We start from the raw sequence: 14,502 nt of genomic DNA, 5'->3' as shown, positions 1-14,502 counted from the left end.
TCCATCTACAGGGTACTTAAATACTTATTTCAAAAATCTATAGAATAGTTCCTTAAGTGACATTGTAAGTAATTTAGGAAAGTTTAGGATCCTATGATTCAAAGCTTTTATATAGTTTAGTTATCAAAGTTCTCAGCTTTCCTTACCAGCAATAGTCTATCTTGCATTAAAGAAGATTGTAACCCTTGGACCTTTTGGTCTGGGTGTATTACTTTTTCCCCCTGGGCTTTCAAATCTTCCTCAATTTTATCCAGCCTCATTGACTGAGCTTGTACCAGGGGAAAGGTTCCAGCACATCATTTATGGAGAGAGTCTAATGCCGTCTAGATTGACTCTTAAGCTGGACATTCACAAATATTCTATGTACTTATGGCTTTGTAGGCTCTCTTGCCATCCTGTAATTGAACCCGAACCAGTGAGTTGCTGTGGTTGTTTCCAGTTTGCTTCACTCTTTCATCTTCTGTATCCTGTTAGTTTTTGGGGTTTTTTTTTTTTTACACCAGTGGCATGTTACCATTTTTTTATTGATTAAAGCCTTCAATCAAAAGTCCTATCTTTTTGTGACCTTAGTGGAATCTGTTGTGTAAAGATATATAGATAGTGATTCACAAATAGATAGGGCCTCTGAGTTTAGGCTGTAAATCAATAACAACTGATCAAATACTACCTGTCCAGAAAAAGTAAAATAGGTGTTTATTGGATAAACACCAGAAACCCCAGAAACCCACTCTTACAATCTCTTTCCCCCTAGCCTGAAGCAAACTGCTAAGCTCCTCATACAGCCACCTGCCAGTGGCTAAAAGTACCTCATGAGTGCTTCTGGTGTACTCAGAAGACTTCTTTAACTGGTAAATTAGATAAAAAAGTATCGGGCTGTCATAAAACTAATGAAAATGTAACCAGCAAATATTGCCAGTCTTCCAGGAGCAGTCTGCTGAGGGAGTTTAATGCAGTCTCCAATGTAGTTGGAGTACAGCACCATGGACAGAGCTAAGCTCAGCTCATAAGGTTCTTTTTCTGTTGTCATTTTGCTTTCTCATGGTAGTTTGATTACACTATGACAATATTTTTTTTTTTTTTGTTCCCGGGTAATAATTGCTCTCTCTTAATTGCCTATGTCGCAAAAGTATAGAAAATGGCTACAATTCCCCTCAAACTTTGCTTTTCTGACCAGGACACTAATATGAAATTCACCTTTTTTTTGCAGAACATTCCAGATTGATTCCAAGCTGAGCAAACTTAGGGGCCCTGTAACTAAGATGCAGTAGGGAATTGCCATGCAGCAAATAATACTACAGGTGTGCCGCACGTGCTGCTGTGGATAAAAAGATTTACCTGCAGCTAAGCCACTGTTGGAAACAGGATACTGGGCATGATGGACCTTTGGTTCTTATGTTCTTAATTCAAGTGGAAGGGATTACTGCAGCTGTGGGCGGAGATGGGCAGAGGAAGGGGCATGGTGTGGGAGTGAATACCCACAATGCACTGGGGCACTGTGATAAAACTCCTGCGCTGAGTTAGCACAAGAGCCTTTACCGTCTGCGTTTGTGGGCAGAAACCTGCCTCTCGGCAGACATGCCTATAAGCTGTGCTTTGTTGACCTGTGGCAATTTCTGAATTGCTGCAGGCCAAAATTAGCGGTAAGAGCCTGTTGTGCTAATCTTGGCCATAGACCTTAGTAAAAAAAAAAAATAAAAAAGTCCTTAGAGTAACTTCAAGAACTTACTAGAACTTTCCATCAATATAAATAGTAGTATAGCATAATTATAGAGATCTTAAGCCCATCAGCTCAGTTCAGTTCCGACTACCTAAGTGGTAACATATCTGCATTATTTTAGATGGCATCCAGAGACTGAAAACTTCCAGCAAATGCATTGTGCTATATATGCGAACAATTTATCAAGACAAGAGGGGAAAAGTACTCCATCGAAGCATCTGCTAAGATGTGTGATGCCTACAAGGCATACTTAAGCATGCCTGTTGGGGATCAAGACAAACTGTGGGCACCTCACTTCACATGTGAACGTGCCCAAAATACTCTGAAAGGTAAGACAGTTTTGTTTCCCATTAGGAAAGTGGAATTTTCTGCTATAAAATTTTAGAATGTTTCATTTTTAAAACATTTAGGCCCCCCTTTTATCAAGCCATGTTAGGGTTTTGCTTTTTGAATATCTGGTTGCTGTAGTTAAAGCTCCAGCACTATAAGTGTCATGCAGCAGCTGGTGATTAAAAGCAAACAAAGTGTGGCTTCATAATAGAGGGTCTTAAATTTTAAAATTTTCAATGTTATTTGAAAATATATCATATATGAAATATGTTGTCAGAATCTCATGCACATTAGTCATAGGTGAAATAAATGTGTTTTCATTACCACAATTTAAATTGTGCTCTTCCACAGGATGGTACAGAGGGGGAAAAGAGCCATGAAGTTTGCTATCCCATGAATTTGGCAGGAATCCACTGACCTCTCAAGCAACTGCTACTTCTGCATGGTGGACCCTTCCAAACATCAAACCGACAAGTATTCATCTGCAAATACAAATCCGGACATTCATTCATCCATTGCCCTGAGCTCCCCATATCCACCCCCCCCCCCCCCGAGAGAGAGTAGATATAGTCAGAAGAGAGCAGGAAATCAGAGTGAGGGAGATGTTGTAGATCTAGTTTACAATATTAGTGGTGCAGTTGATGAGAAAAACCCATACTATCCAAACCAAAAAGAAACATAGAAACATGAAGGCAGATAAAGACCAAATGGCCCATCCAGTATGCCTATCCGCAGTAACCATTATCTCTTCCTCTCTCTAAGAGATCCCGCATGCCTATCCTCAACTTGATCAGAGATCTTGGTCTCATCAAGTCCAGTGCCAACCTTTGATGGCTAGGCTCAAGCAGTGGAATGTGTTGGATGAAAGTGTGCAAGTCACAGATTAGAGAAATGTCATTAGGATTATTCCACTTTCTTCACTCATCAAGACAGCTCATCCAGGAGCATCAAAGCTGTGCTGCTCCATAATGGGAACAAGTAACCATCTCTTCCACTGGCTCACTCAGTGCACCTCAAGGAGGATTATAACGCCATCAAGATCTTACTAGGTGCTGGAAGATCATAAGAGACTTCAAAATGGTGTCATTTCTAATGGGTCTTCAAGGTGGTTTTACCAAGTTCTCCTACTGTCTCTGCCTTTGGGTCAGCAGGGACACAAAGGTGCACTACCAAAGGCAGGACTGGTCAAAGTGGATCAAGTTCTCTGTGGGGAGAAACAATATCAAATGAGAACCACTGGTGGACCCCCAGAAGGTGAGGCAAAAGTCAAACCTGGTGTCTTTGTCAGTCCACAGATAAAGAAGATCCTGGAGTGCAAGAAATTTCCCAAAAAGCTAACCAGGAAGTTTAAAGTGATTTGGAACAACTTTGTTGCAATGGTTTGGGGCTTCCTGGGCAATCAAAGGCCAAAAACTACATGGAGTTCATTGAGTATCTGGTGAAGAATTACAGTAAAATGGGCTGCAGGATCTCAAAATCCATGTCCTTGATGCTTCATCTTGAGACATTCAAGGAGAACATGGGAGCAAAGTGAGTGCTTCCACCAGGATATACTAGACTTTGAATACCACTATCAAGGACAATATAATGAGAATATGATGGGAGACTACACCTGGGGGTTGATTTGAGAAAGTGACTTATAATGTAATTGCAAATCAAAAAAAAAGTATTCACTTCTAAATCTTTTGTGGTTATCTTTGTATAACTTAAATATAAATACATATTCTTTGTGATTCATATGTTACTTTTTATGATTTTATAAGAATGAAAAAGGTGAAAATTCAGTGTTTTTACATTTTAAATAGGTAAATTGCTAACATTTGACTATCCTGATCACAAGTTGACTCCCCAGTCATTAGTAGCAGTATAGAAGTTTTCAATAAACATAAGCAAAGTTTTATGGAAATAACAGATATTTTCTATACATTTTAGGCATGAGCAATTAGGAGATTAGATGTTAGTGTTAATGGGAAAGGGTGAGCATGTAGGTGGAAGCTGAAGATTGGTTGGAAGAGGAGAGTTACTGTAAATGGTGTGAAAATGTACAAACTATTAAGCAATACGTGGAACATAAGAACATAAGCAATGCCTCTGCTGGGTCAGACCTGAGGTCCATCATGCCTAGCAGTCCGCTCACGCGGCGGCCCAACAGGTCCAGGACCTGTCAGAAATCCTCTATTTATACCCTTCTATCCTCTTTTCCAGCAGGAAACTGTCCAATCCTTTCTTAAATCCCAGTACCGTACTCTGCCCTATTACATTCTCTGGAAGCGCATTCCAGGTGTCCACCACACGTTGGGTAAAGAAGAACTTCCTAGCATTTGTTTTGAATCTGTCCCCTTTCAACTTTTCCAGATGCCCTCTTGTTCTTTTATTTTTTGAAAGTGTGAAGAATCTGTCCCTCTCTACTCTCTCTATGCCCTTCATGATCTTATAAGTCTCTATCATATCCCCTCTAAGTCTCCTCTTCTCCAGGGAAAAGAGACCAAGTTTTTCCAATCTCTCAGCATATGGAAGGTTTTCCATCCCCAATCCCCAAGTGGACACTTTCCCTTGAAGAAAAGTATTACTGTTGAATTTTAGCTTTGAATTCTGCATATGTAAATCTTCTGAGGATGCACTTTAAGAGGTAAATAAATTAGGAAGAAATTGTGTTTTTTGATTACACACTTTTAAAGTTCATTTATCTTGAGTATGCTGGATTATTGCAACATTATATATCTAGGAGCCTATAAAAAGACACTTAACAAGCTGAGATTAATTCAGAACACTGCGGTCTGGCTAATCTTTGGCTTAAAAAAATGGGAACATGTCACCCCATATTTCCAGATGCTCCACTGGTTGCCGGTGGAATCCAGAATTCTCTTCAAGTTTGCCTGCATCAGCTACAAAGCAGTCTTTGGGTTGCTACCAACTTACCTTGCCTCTCAATTCATCCTCAACATCTCTAACAAGAGCTCCCGCAGAATAAATCTCTTTAATTATCCTCCCCTGAAATCATGCCATTGCAGGAAGTTCCTTGACAGAATGTTATCATTCCAGGCAACCAAACTGAACACATGGCTCGTAAAACCCATACTCGAGGCCACCTCATATGCTGACTTCAGAAAATCTCTGAAGACCCATCTATTTAACAAATTCTAATCCTAATTCATGTCCAATCCCTCCAACTTTCCTCTTCTCAATCGCCTTCTCTCTAGATTCTAGATTACTCATGCTCTTCCCTTTAGTAATTGTATTCTAACTCAAATCAGTCTTTGACTATTCACATCTTTAGATTCAAAACAACTTGGTTCTCTTCCATTTGTAATTTGTATCCCAGTTCAAACTGTTTTTTCTCCGCACTTCACATACTCACTGTATGTATCTTGTTGTAAACCGCTTTGAACTTATGGTATAGCGGTATATTAAGAAATAAAATTATTATTATTATTATTATTATTAATAGAAAAATAGTAACCATAAACAAACACTTAGTATCATTAAGGGCCACGTGTTACATGTTTAGGGTCTGATTTGCTACGTTTTTTCCTCATAAGCATGCCACTGAATGTGGGGAAAGTCTTAGGGGCCCAGCGAGCAGTTACTGAATGAATTAGCACATAGCTGCAGGAAGAGTTACCATGATGGCATGACAGTGTGTGCTAATTCACCTACGAAGGAGATAATTCTATAAGGGACTGTCCAACACTAGGCAGCACATATGCTCAGAAATGCTGGTCTTCTAGTCATTTACAAGTATGTACATAAATAATAATTCAGCTATGTACTATACTGCAAATATACACAAATTTATCTTCAACAGTGTTTACTTTATAGATGGGAATTCCATATGGAAACAGCTTATAGACTATTATAAGTTACTAGTCTTTAAGCCCGTTACATTAACGGGTGCTAGAATAGATCTGTCTTTCTTTCTTGCTCCTTGGCCGTTGTCTGTCTGTCTTTCTCTCCGGCCCCCTGCCTGTTTGTCATTCTTTCTGTCTGTCTCTCTCCCTGGCCCCTTGTCCATCTGTCTTTCTTTCTGTCTGTCTGTCTCCCTGGCCCCCTGCCTATCTCTCTCTGGACCCCCCCCCCCAAGCAAACCAAGATTGCTGCCTGCCCCCTGCCTTTTCCCTCTCCCCCTCCACTTCCCTGTGCAGCAGTAGCAGCCGGACGCCTCGCAGCACCTCAAAGGACACCCTCCTGCCACACGCACAAGCTGATGCACGCTGCACGCACCACAAGCTGCTGTGCGCTACAAATAAAACACGGCACGGAAGCACAAATCACAGCACTAGCTCTATGGTTTTCATAAATAACTATAATACCCTTGTTTATGCAGCTTCCTGCTGTCTAACACTAATACTGACCTCTTGTGCATAAATTAGCATATAGGGGGCCGTGCTATAAGAGGCTGTTTAGATCTATGTGCATAAGTGCCAGTATTTTAGTCATTTGCATGCATATGACAGGTCTCTAGCTACACACCATTCTGTAATATCAACAATATTTGATAGTCCGTATTTTGCAGGTCGGCATTTCAATGGGCAGAGTTTGGGCAGAACATGTGCAGGGTGCATAATTACATACATAGATGACCAAATATTATAATTTATGTTTATACTTATACAATATAGTCACTCATGCCTAAAACATAGGTGTATAATTGATCTATTTGGTTAATATTCTATAAAGAAAAATAGGAATCTATTTTTCTTTATAGGCTAGGCTCCATTCTTGGCACCTAAAAATAGATGCTGCTTTATAGAATCACCCTTATGGTATGAACACCTGTAATCACTGATGTCTAATCATCTCTGGTTTTGTTTTGGGGTTTTTTTCCTGAAGACATTTGAAGCCAAAATTCATCACCTAGAGACGAGACCCTGTAAGAAGGCCCAGGACACTGTGACAGAACTGGAATACTTTATACGTTGTGAAGTTCACAGCTCAGATCTCAGCACCTTGGTCAGCTCCATCAAAAGGATCTCTGAAGATGTGCGGAGTGCAAAAGAGGACAAATGTAAGTTATTTAGCCCAGTGGTTCCCAACTCTGTCCTGGGGGGACCCCCCAGCCAGTTGGATTTTCAAGATACCCCTAATGAATATGCATGAGAGAGATTTGCATATAATGGAAGTGACAGGTATGCAAGTCTCTCTCGTGCATATTCATTAGGAATATCTTGAAAACTTGACTGGCTGGGGTCCCCCAGGACAGGGCTGGGAACCACTGGTTTAGCCCATGCAACTTGTCCGTTTCCATAATTTTTCTGTGTTTGCTTTATCCTCATAACAAAAATGAATATTCTTTAGAATAATATTAAGGCCATTGTTTGCCCAGAATCAGTAGCATGGAATGCTGCTACTATTTGGGTTTTGCCAGGTACTTGCGACATGGATTGGCTGGTAACTACCCTGACAAGTTAGGACAGAAAAACTGGAAACTTTCTGAATTTCTGGATATTCGGTGGCTTTATCTATCACTGACTAGGTTTGGTGAGCATTGGTGATCCAGGTTGCAGATGCTGCAATCTGGCTAACTACCGTGTTTCCCTCAAAATGAGACCTAGCGCTGCTGCTGGCAAATCCAGAGACTAGGGCTTATTTATGGGTTAGGGCTTATTTTCAGGGTAGGTCTTATTTTCGGGGAAACATGGTAGCTATGAATGATTGCCCCTTAATAAATACAGTAGAAATACAAATAAAATGGGGGTAATATTCAGCTCATGGCAGTGAGCTAATTGTAATTTGCTTACAGCTATGGCCAATATAATCTTGGATATTCAATGCTGGGCCATGTGCAACTCCCGGAACTGCATATCCAGGTATGTGTGCTGACCCAGAAGTAAACTAGGCATGAGTTGATATTCATACCATTGCCCAGATAACCTGGTACATAAAGTTAGGACAACCTTTTTGCGGTCCTTACTTTATGTGCTTACTTATCTGGTTAGCAGACGGAATAGGATTAAGTTAGGTGATAGGCTCCGGAGTAATCTATGGAAATACTTTTTGGTGGTAGATGCTTGGAAAAAGTCTCCCTGAAGAGGTGGTGGAGACAGACTGTGTCTGATTTCAAGAGGGCCTGGGATAGGAACGTGGAAGCTCTCAGAGAGAGAAAGAGATAATGGTTACTGTGAATGGGCAGACTGGATGGGCCATTTGGCCTTTATCTACCATCATATTACAATGTTTCTATAACCATAAAGTTCTATGACATCACAATGCAAGTGTAAAGAGCCTTAGCCAATAGGGAGAGGAAGAGATAATGGTTACTGCAGATGGAAAGACTGGATTGGCCATTTGATCTTTATCTGCCATCATGTTTGTATGTTTTTAATACTGTCACTAACTGGCTCCGCCCAGGCTCCAACCTGACTGCCCCTATCCTAACTGGTTAGGGATATTCAGTGGCATTAACCAATTAAATGCTGCTAAAAATCGGCACCTGGCTGACTCAGTGGCGTTTAACCAGACAGGAGCTTGTGCTGTCCAGTTAAACCCCTTTGAATATCTACCTTTAGAAAATTACAAGTCAATGCTGCGTTTCGATCAAATAAAGATATATGATCTTATTTAGACCAGGTGCAGATATTGAGCCAACATTAGTGCCATTACCAGAACTCAATATCAAGATGATATCATGAGTTACTGCACAGACACATTTTGGATAATGCACTGAGGGCTGGGCTTTCCCTGGAGATATTGGGGGTTTCTAAATTTTAATAAATTCTACAGCTATCAATGTGGGCTACTGTTAAGAGTTATTTGACCACTAACACGATATTTCAGCATAACTCTCATTTTCTACAAAAAGACCTATCCCCTCTTTCACAAAGCTGAGCTAGCCCTTTAAATCTCTATGGGTTTCGGGGCCGTTACCGCGCAGCTTTGTAAAAGAGGGGATTAGTTACTAATAACTGGGGTTAACCGTAAAACAACATGGTAGCCCAAACTGATAACTTCCCCCCCTTAATTAAATATAAAATGTCTTTAGAAAATTGAAATTGCTGCTAGAAATCATAACAGTGAACCCAGTATGGGACAGTGAAGCCATTGTGACATCACTGATAAGATTGGCTTATAGGCATTGGTGGAATGAGGCATTATGACATCACAATACCAACTCTGGTTACCAGAACTGAAACTCTTCACCCTATGGAGGGATGCTATGTTATATTTTACCACTAATTCATGCTATTTTAGCACAAATCTTTTTTTTTTTTTTGCAAAGAGACCTAGTTATTAATAACTGGGTTTTATAGTAAAACAACATCTTAATGGTAACCTACATTGATAACTTCCACTCTATTTTATTCAAATTATTGCGAATTGCAAGAAGAATGGCATTTTGTCAGTGAATGCAGGTGGAGATGTAGACGGAGGCCCTGCCTCTACTGACTAGGTCTAGAAGCACATACAACCTTGGCTCTATCACCTTAGCAGTCATGACTACATCGTCGATCTGGAAATGGCTCACCTCCCCCGACTCTTTCTCTTTCCTTTTAGTGCACTGGTTTCCGAAGAAAATTTCTGATCTAGACAAGTGCCATCATCTGGTGAACAAGTTTGATCCAGACCTGGATTTGGATCACCCGGTGAGCAATTTCTTAACTCTTTTTGGCTTAGCTCTCAAGAATGAATTCCATCAGCATAACTGTTAAAAACACAATTAAACTTTCTGGGCTGTCTCAGTCCTTATCTTTGTTTCTCATCTTCTTACATATCTCTCAGCTGCCAACATTTATGCGATTCCTCACTAAGATTTTACGTTTTATTCTCTCTTTGTAATGTCTTTTCCCAGTCTCCATACAGTTCTTCTCTCTGTCTCTCATTCTTCAGCATTTCCCTTATACTCATTCTTGCTCTATTTTCTTCCAGGGCTTTTCTGACCAAGAATATCGTAAGCGGAGAAAAATGATCGCAGACATTGCCTTCCACTATAAACAGTAAGGCATTACGGGGATGTGTTGGTCTCAGGGGAGGCTCTCAGGGAAACTGCTGTCTGCCACTCCCCACAAACTCTCGGCCACAAGGCTCCGAGTATTATCTCTCCGGTCTCTTTAATGTGTGTTCAATTCAATCAGCATCCAAGGACCTGGCAGGGTTGACTGCTGGACAATGGCTTGAATTGAAAGCGGAGCTTGGATTCTACTAAGCCACCAATTCAAGTCAAAATGAGTGGTCAGATGTTTCCCTTTAATAAATACTAATCTGTTAGGATTCACAGCTTTCTCATGGTAGAAGACAGGCATCAAGTGAGAAAATTGTTACTCAGAGCAGTAATAATTAGATTCTTGTTTTTCTTATGTAGCAGCCCTCTCAGTAGTTGGGGATGAGGGTCACCCCTGAAGTGGATACATAATTAATTTGTAGGGTTTGTGGTCAACAATATTCGCCTTTCCTCTTCATTTTTAAACGTAGATGTACAGATTGTAAAGGGTTCCTTGCTAGTTAGTGAGCTTACTTTAGCAATTATACGAGGGATCTTCAAAACTTTTCCACTTTTTTTTTTTTTTAATACTATTTATTACATATCTCAAAAGCAAATGACATCACTACCTGCAAGGTGAGCTGGCTTACCTTACTGACTAGTCACATGACATTCTATCACTTCTCCCGTGAAAATATGAAAGTACGGAAACCTTTTGAAGAACCCTTGTAAAGAGTTGCAGGGGTATTCTGTGTATGGCACCTAACATTAGGTGCTGTTTCCAAATTTTTGGCACCAAAAAAGTGTTCAAATAGATACAAGGGGCAGAAATTGGAAAAAAAACAGCAGATTCACAGGAAAACACACACGCCCATTTATAGAATAGCGCCTAGGTGTTTCTCTGTGGATCTGCAAATGGGGCCTTTCCTTAAGATGGGCGGTACTGGGCTTGATGGACCTAGTAAGGCTATTCTTGTGTTGTTATGCAAAATAGAGCAGATCAGTGCCCAGCTTGAGTGCCAGGATTTGCACCAGGTTTCAGCCCAAAGTTGAGCGAGGATCCTGGCGTAGGGTTACCATGTGGCTCCAGAAAAAAAAGAGGACGGCTTCCCCATACCAGATGCTGCCATTATAGAGACATGGAATGTACCTTTCTGTTCTCATTTTTGTGTGGTGAAAGTTGAGTTACCAAATGGCTCCAGAAAAAGGAGGACGGTTTGAGACATCTGGGTTTTACTTCCATTGAATGCAATGGAAGTAAAACTCGGATGGCTCAATCTGTCCGCCTTTTTCTGGAGCCATATGGTAACCCTATGCGGAAGGAGGTCAATGAGCACTGGAGGAGTGTGGGAGTGTCTTTCGTTGATGCATGCAGTGGTCATCTGGTCAGTTTGGATACCTTTGTGGCACTTAGACGCTTCTAAAACAGGTCTAGTTCTAAACGTCTAAGTTCCATCCAGGATATCTTGTAAAATGTTTAATTATCGCTGCAAGACGTCCATGTCTAACCCGCCAATGAGACCATTCAAAGCTCGTCCATAACACGCCTCTACCTCCCCATCTCGTGCTCTGGACATAAAGAGGCCGGAACACCTTGCTAGACGTACAGAAAGATGGTTTTGATTATTGGCAATTAGGGTGCCGATTTAAGCTGCTTTTTCAACATCTAGGTTTTTTGATTATGAGCCCGATAGTGTTATTTGTGAACCAAATGTTCTGTGCTCAGAAACATTCTTGCAATACACAGAACCCTCTTTTACTTGTTCAAATATGTGATTATATATTTTTAAGCATTGTTTTAAGTCTCCCATATATTACATTCCAATAGACAGCAGCAGCTCACTACTCCAACAAATTGCCTAGAAAATACCTCTCAGAGAGGGGTCTATAACGTTAAGTAACAGAAAATACATTTCATTATTTTTATCTATATGATACTGACCACCACCAAAAATATATCCAAAACTGTATCGTAAAACAATCATATTTTCTGTATTACAACACTTATACAGGACCTCTGCAGCATTATCAGCTCTCACTTCCAGGTCCCTAAAAGCATACATGCTCATAGAGCTCCCCCTGCTGGCTCTTTCTCAGAATTGAACGTTTGGGCTCTGAACAGGAGTCAAACCTCACATTCACCATACAAATACAGTATAACTATACCGTTATAGGTTACAATTTGCCATAGTTCAATACAAGTTTTTATCTTGACGTAACATATACCAAGGATCTATTACCAATATACATTTCCTTATGATCCATCGGTCGTGGGCAGGGGAGTTAAGTGAAGGAGTATGTTTTTATTGCTTTCCTAAAGTTCAGGAGTCCTTCAAGGGATCTGATCTGTGGGGGGAAGTCGATTCCAGTAGGAGTAGGAACGTCGTTTGGCAGTTTGCAGTTGAAAGGCATGACCGTGCATGTGAAGTGAATTTCGGGATCAACTGCAGAATGAAGTTTGACTAGAAAATAATCTATATTAATCCTGAGTAGCGTTTTGTAGCAGACTTTTGTAGTGTGAAAAGAATAGACCTTATCCAAAACTGAATACTGTAGTAATTGCTTCTAAGGATGGGCTGCCATTTGCAATGCCATGAGAAATGTTAGCAACATATTCCCATGTTGTTTCATGTTGTTAATGAATGAAAACCTCGACAGAACTCATCTACCATCAGTCATTCCTCCCCCAAGTATCACACCTAATCACCCTTCAAGTAAACAGACCATAAAAAGATTGTAATCTTGCCTACTCTAACTGTGTTCCATTTGCTAATATCACACTGCTAAGCACTGTTAGTTCTCTATCCAACCCATAAGTTCCCCAAGAAAAAAAAAAAAAAAAAAAAATTTGTATCCTCACTGGAAAATGTCCAGTAAAATCCTCTGTAATGTGATCATCACTGGAAATGTCCAGTCAAATCTTTTGTAATCCGCCTTGAACTGCAAGGTATAGGCGGAATAGAAATCCGTAATGTAATGTAATGTAATGTAAAACAAGCAGGAACCCCCCCCCCCCATGACATTTGGGGCTCGATTCTTTAAATGGCACCTACCGAGTTAGCCTCAATAATAATTACGCTCAGAATATCTTATACAATCCAATGGGAATTCTGATTCCACTTTCTCAAAACGAGTCAGTGGTGTTGGAATTCTTCATCATTCCCAATACATGGAAAGTACTCAATATGTTTTTTTAGAGATATATTTTTTTCAAAAGATTTTTTCTCTCTTTTTTTTGCTTTTTAGAGATTTTTTCTATTTTCACATCAATATAACTTATTATGGCTTAAATAGCTTATATATAGAAAAAGGTTTAAAAGTGCATCACTTAACTTAAATCCTTATCGGTTCCCCTTCCCGACGCGTTTCGGAATTCTTTTTCAAGGTCGGGGGAACTGAAAAGCAACACACACACCATCAGAAATCACACCCAAACAATCTCTAAAACGTTTGAACCTTCTAAGTATTCAACTCACCAAGAGATAAGGTTAATCCTCAACCATACATTTACTGCCACTGGCTATCAAGAAAGATGGCCGCGGCGTTCATTCAGAGCATTATATAGTCCAAACGCATGGGATATCCTGTAAATAACGGGGTGGTTGAATAGGTTGGAGTGAGCTTAGATGGCAACTTAAGCATTTGGAACCTAGGACAATACCAGGTGGACTTTAGTCTATGGCCCAGAAATATCAAAGAAGAGACAAGTTAACTTAATCATGTATTTCTAATGAGAATAACTAATGGGCAGACTGGATGGACCGTTCAGGTCTTGATCTGCCATCGTTTACTATATTACTATGTGTATATGTGCAAGACTCGTGAAACCTTTTTAGTTGCAAACAATTTTTATTGATGAAATCCAGAGACAACTGGAAACGAGAATATTGCAGATATAAGAACAAATAACTTCCAGCATCAAATTTTTTGTTGGGTCCCTCCCCCACAATGATTATAAGAAGACAACAATCAATACAAAACATTCCCTCACAGGAGTCCAACAGATAACAGAACAGTTCTTGAGCTCGAAAATCTTTCCGATCCCCCTCCCCCTAAACAATAAATGTCAACTACTAGAAAAATGTTAAATATTCATACCACTTATAGAATACAATTAGATGAAAACAAAGAAAATAGCATCAGTTGCAGGATAAGAATTTCCGAAACAAGAATGTTTTCAAAGGACCTCACAATCCAAGAAAAATAAAGAGGATTCGGCTAACCATCCAAGCCAAATGAAAAGGAAGCAGGTGCCTAAAAGCGAGACTATTCTCCACCGTTCCAAAAAGAGCAAACAACAATCCTCAACCTTACCTCCCCCCCCATCCCAGAACCATAGGACTCTTATGAGCCCTGGCACATGTCCTTCCACAAACAACCAATCTCCTACCCTCAAACCCCCCAGATACCCCCTATCTACCCACAACTCCCCCTTATCCCCCACCCCAAACACCCTTAACCCCTCCCCCCTCGGTCATGCAGTGAAATAGAAAAGATGGTGGAAATGTGCACTCCACAGTCAGATCTATCCATTACACAC

General features: G+C 40.3%; 1 protein-coding gene across 3 annotated transcripts in view; it reads left to right on the top strand.

The window, feature by feature from the left end:
- The window catches only part of TH (tyrosine hydroxylase), a 57,453-nt gene that overhangs the window by 23,734 nt on the left and 19,217 nt on the right, over nucleotides 1–14,502 (top strand). For all 3 annotated transcript variants that reach the window (XR_004537541.1, XM_033927858.1, XM_033927859.1), the window contains exons 3-5: nucleotides 6,878–7,052; nucleotides 9,539–9,627; nucleotides 9,911–9,978. Coding sequence is in view for 2 of the 3 variants with exons in the window: in XM_033927858.1 (XP_033783749.1) it covers nucleotides 6,878–7,052; nucleotides 9,539–9,627; nucleotides 9,911–9,978 (332 nt within the window). In the remaining variant the exon portion in view is untranslated. The remainder of the gene's footprint in view (nucleotides 1–6,877; nucleotides 7,053–9,538; nucleotides 9,628–9,910; nucleotides 9,979–14,502) is intronic.

Source organism: Geotrypetes seraphini, chromosome 19 (assembly GCF_902459505.1).
Source record: "Geotrypetes seraphini chromosome 19, aGeoSer1.1, whole genome shotgun sequence".
Classification (NCBI taxonomy): domain Eukaryota; kingdom Metazoa; phylum Chordata; class Amphibia; order Gymnophiona; family Dermophiidae; genus Geotrypetes; species Geotrypetes seraphini.
The sequence above is the reverse complement of the archived record's forward strand: the minus strand, read 5'-3'. Positions and strand labels throughout refer to the sequence as shown.